Source organism: Lactuca serriola, chromosome 5 (assembly GCF_051521515.1).
Source record: "Lactuca serriola cultivar US96UC23 chromosome 5, Lser_US96UC23_V15, whole genome shotgun sequence".
Taxonomy (NCBI): domain Eukaryota; kingdom Viridiplantae; phylum Streptophyta; class Magnoliopsida; order Asterales; family Asteraceae; genus Lactuca; species Lactuca serriola.
Genome location: NC_136412.1, coordinates 331,219,784 through 331,222,066, shown reverse-complemented (window position 1 = coordinate 331,222,066; position 2,283 = coordinate 331,219,784). Strand labels below are relative to the sequence as shown.

Sequence of the window (2,283 nt, the reverse complement as noted above, 5' to 3'; positions counted from 1 at the left end):
ACAAGTTGCCCAAGAGATCACATTCTATTGTCGGGTACCATAATGACCATCTATATAATATAATCAACTTAAAATATTGCCATTTGCACAATGTAATAATTCATAAATATCTCTTTTTCAACCTTATCAACATCATAACGAAGTTTTCAACATATAATTGCAACCTTTTTTAAAGACGTGTTTATCGAACATTATATTTTGTCTCTATTTAAAAAAATGAAGAAAACAAATCACCTCACAATAAAACATAAAAAAAAAAGTATGATAAATAAGAACTATATAATGATCCGTTATACTTATACATGTTTTCTTATTATTTCGAAAATACGTCGCAACTCTCTTTAGCGGGAGAATTGAAATATTATTGGAATTTCAAATTGTGCTCATCTCACGCGGATCGTGATTCAACAAATAAGAACCGTTGATTAAGACTTCATCCAACGGTTGAAACAATGCAATCGATCCATAGCCCCCGCCACCCACCTTTACATAATCAAACCATGTCGATGTTTGCTCATCACCGAAATCCAAAGCCTCAATCGTTCGTTGACTCTTTCGTCGACGTTAATCAGAATTCAAAAGATGGAGGGAGCTGGAAAAGCTAAGAAAGGTGCCGGAGGAAGGAAGGGCGGTGGCCCAAGGAAGAAGGCGGTTACCCGCTCTGTCAAGGCCGGACTGCAGTTTCCCGTCGGTAGAATTGGGCGTTTTCTGAAGAAAGGACGTTATGCGCAGCGTGTTGGAAGCGGAGCTCCAGTTTACCTCGCCGCTGTGCTTGAATACCTTGCTGCTGAAGTAAGTTTTATTTTCTCATCTCATTGTATTAAGCTCAATGTGGATGTCATGAATCGATGTTTTCTGGATTGATTTTGAATTAAACAAAGAAAATGGAGTTTAGATCTGATTTCTGAAGCGTGTTTTTTGTTTGATATTGTTTCTGATTCACGGATTATTTTTCTAATCTGCTTGATTTTTGTTGATTGCAGGTGTTAGAGTTAGCTGGAAATGCGGCCAGGGACAACAAGAAAACCAGAATCATCCCAAGACATCTTCTGTTAGCCATTAGAAACGATGAAGAGCTTGGAAAATTACTGGGTGGAGTTACGATTGCTCATGGTGGTGTTCTTCCAAACATCAATCCTATTTTGTTGCCGAAGAAGACTGCTGCTAAGGAGCCATCAACTCCTTCTAAAGCTGCTAAATCTCCAAAGAAAGCTAAGAAGGCTGAATAGGTTAAGCTGTTTAGAATTTATCCTTTTGTGAAAAATATAGGGATGGGGAGATTTGTATTCGATGATGTATTTTACCAGAATGCATAATGTTAAACGCTTGCTTTTTACGATATACTGTTTAGGCTTTATGACTTCTATCTTAGAATGAATCTTTCAATAATTCATGGAGATTTTGATTTCTCATTTAATTGTTTTTAAGTTTATAATATCCGTTCCTGCAATATGTCTAGCAAAATGAACCAACAAAGAGTTTCACCTTAGAAATGTATCTATGCAAACAGTTAAAACCCCCTCTTGCCATCTCCCTCAGTAATGAATCAAATTTGCAGGTTTACTGAATCAGGCTTGTTTTTAATTTAAGAACCCTAAATCCTTTGCTTTCAATCGGGTTAGTATTGAATCAGATTTTCTATCTCTTGATTCCTGCTTCTTAATTTACCCTGATTATTCTTTTCTAATTTGCAGGTGGGGTTTCCGATGGAGGATGGTGGGAGTGTTAATAGTCAATGTGCCTGTTTCAATAGTGATTTGAATATATGTTGTTTCAGTAAATAAGGTGGTGATTGTAGTTATTTTTAATGAAACATGTTAACTTTGAACGGAGGTGGGTTGGGTGAAGTGAGGGGTGGTGGTGATCATGTCTTATTCAACAAAATAGAAAAATAAATAAAATAGTTTTTAATAACTAAAAGTAAACAGGGCAATTAATTAAAATAATTTTTAATAATTAAGAATATCAAAAATGTTCAAAATAAATGAAAAAGAAAAGGGAAAGGGCATTATAGTATTTTTATATATCAAAAGGGATGAGAAATGTAAATTTAAACTTACAAGGGATGAACCGTGCAACTTTTAACGACATGAGGGACGGTCCGAGTTAATTTTTAAAAATAGGGACTAAACGTGTATTTTGGCACCTGCACGAGGAACGATTATTTACTTTTTTGTTTATGTAATCCTAGGCCCTTTATTTAGGTGTAGTGTTATACTTCAAACATAAGAAGTATCATTTTTGTTGTCTAATGATATCATTTATGAAATTATTTAAAAGAGT

The 2,283-nt window shown here is 34.9% G+C and overlaps 1 protein-coding gene across 1 annotated transcript; it reads left to right on the top strand.

Annotated features, from left to right (window-relative positions):
- The first annotated feature begins 328 nt into the window (after positions 1-328).
- Positions 329-1,341, top strand: LOC145055210 (histone H2A-like). Its single transcript, XM_079003512.1, has 2 exons — positions 329-792; positions 984-1,341. The coding sequence occupies exons 1-2, from the start codon at positions 583-585 to the stop codon at positions 1,227-1,229; spliced, it is 456 nt and encodes a 151-aa protein (XP_078859638.1). The 5' UTR covers positions 329-582; the 3' UTR covers positions 1,230-1,341.
- The last annotated feature ends 942 nt before the right edge of the window (positions 1,342-2,283 follow it).

Bases quoted from the DNA above. Each gene is read 5' to 3' on its own strand.
- LOC145055210 (XM_079003512.1), top strand. From the start codon at position 583: ATGGAGGGAGCTGGAAAAGCTAAGAAAGGTGCCGGAGGAAGGAAGGGC. The intron at 793-983 runs GTAAGTTTTATT...TGTTGATTGCAG, and splicing joins TTGAATACCTTGCTGCTGAA to GTGTTAGAGTTAGCTGGAAA.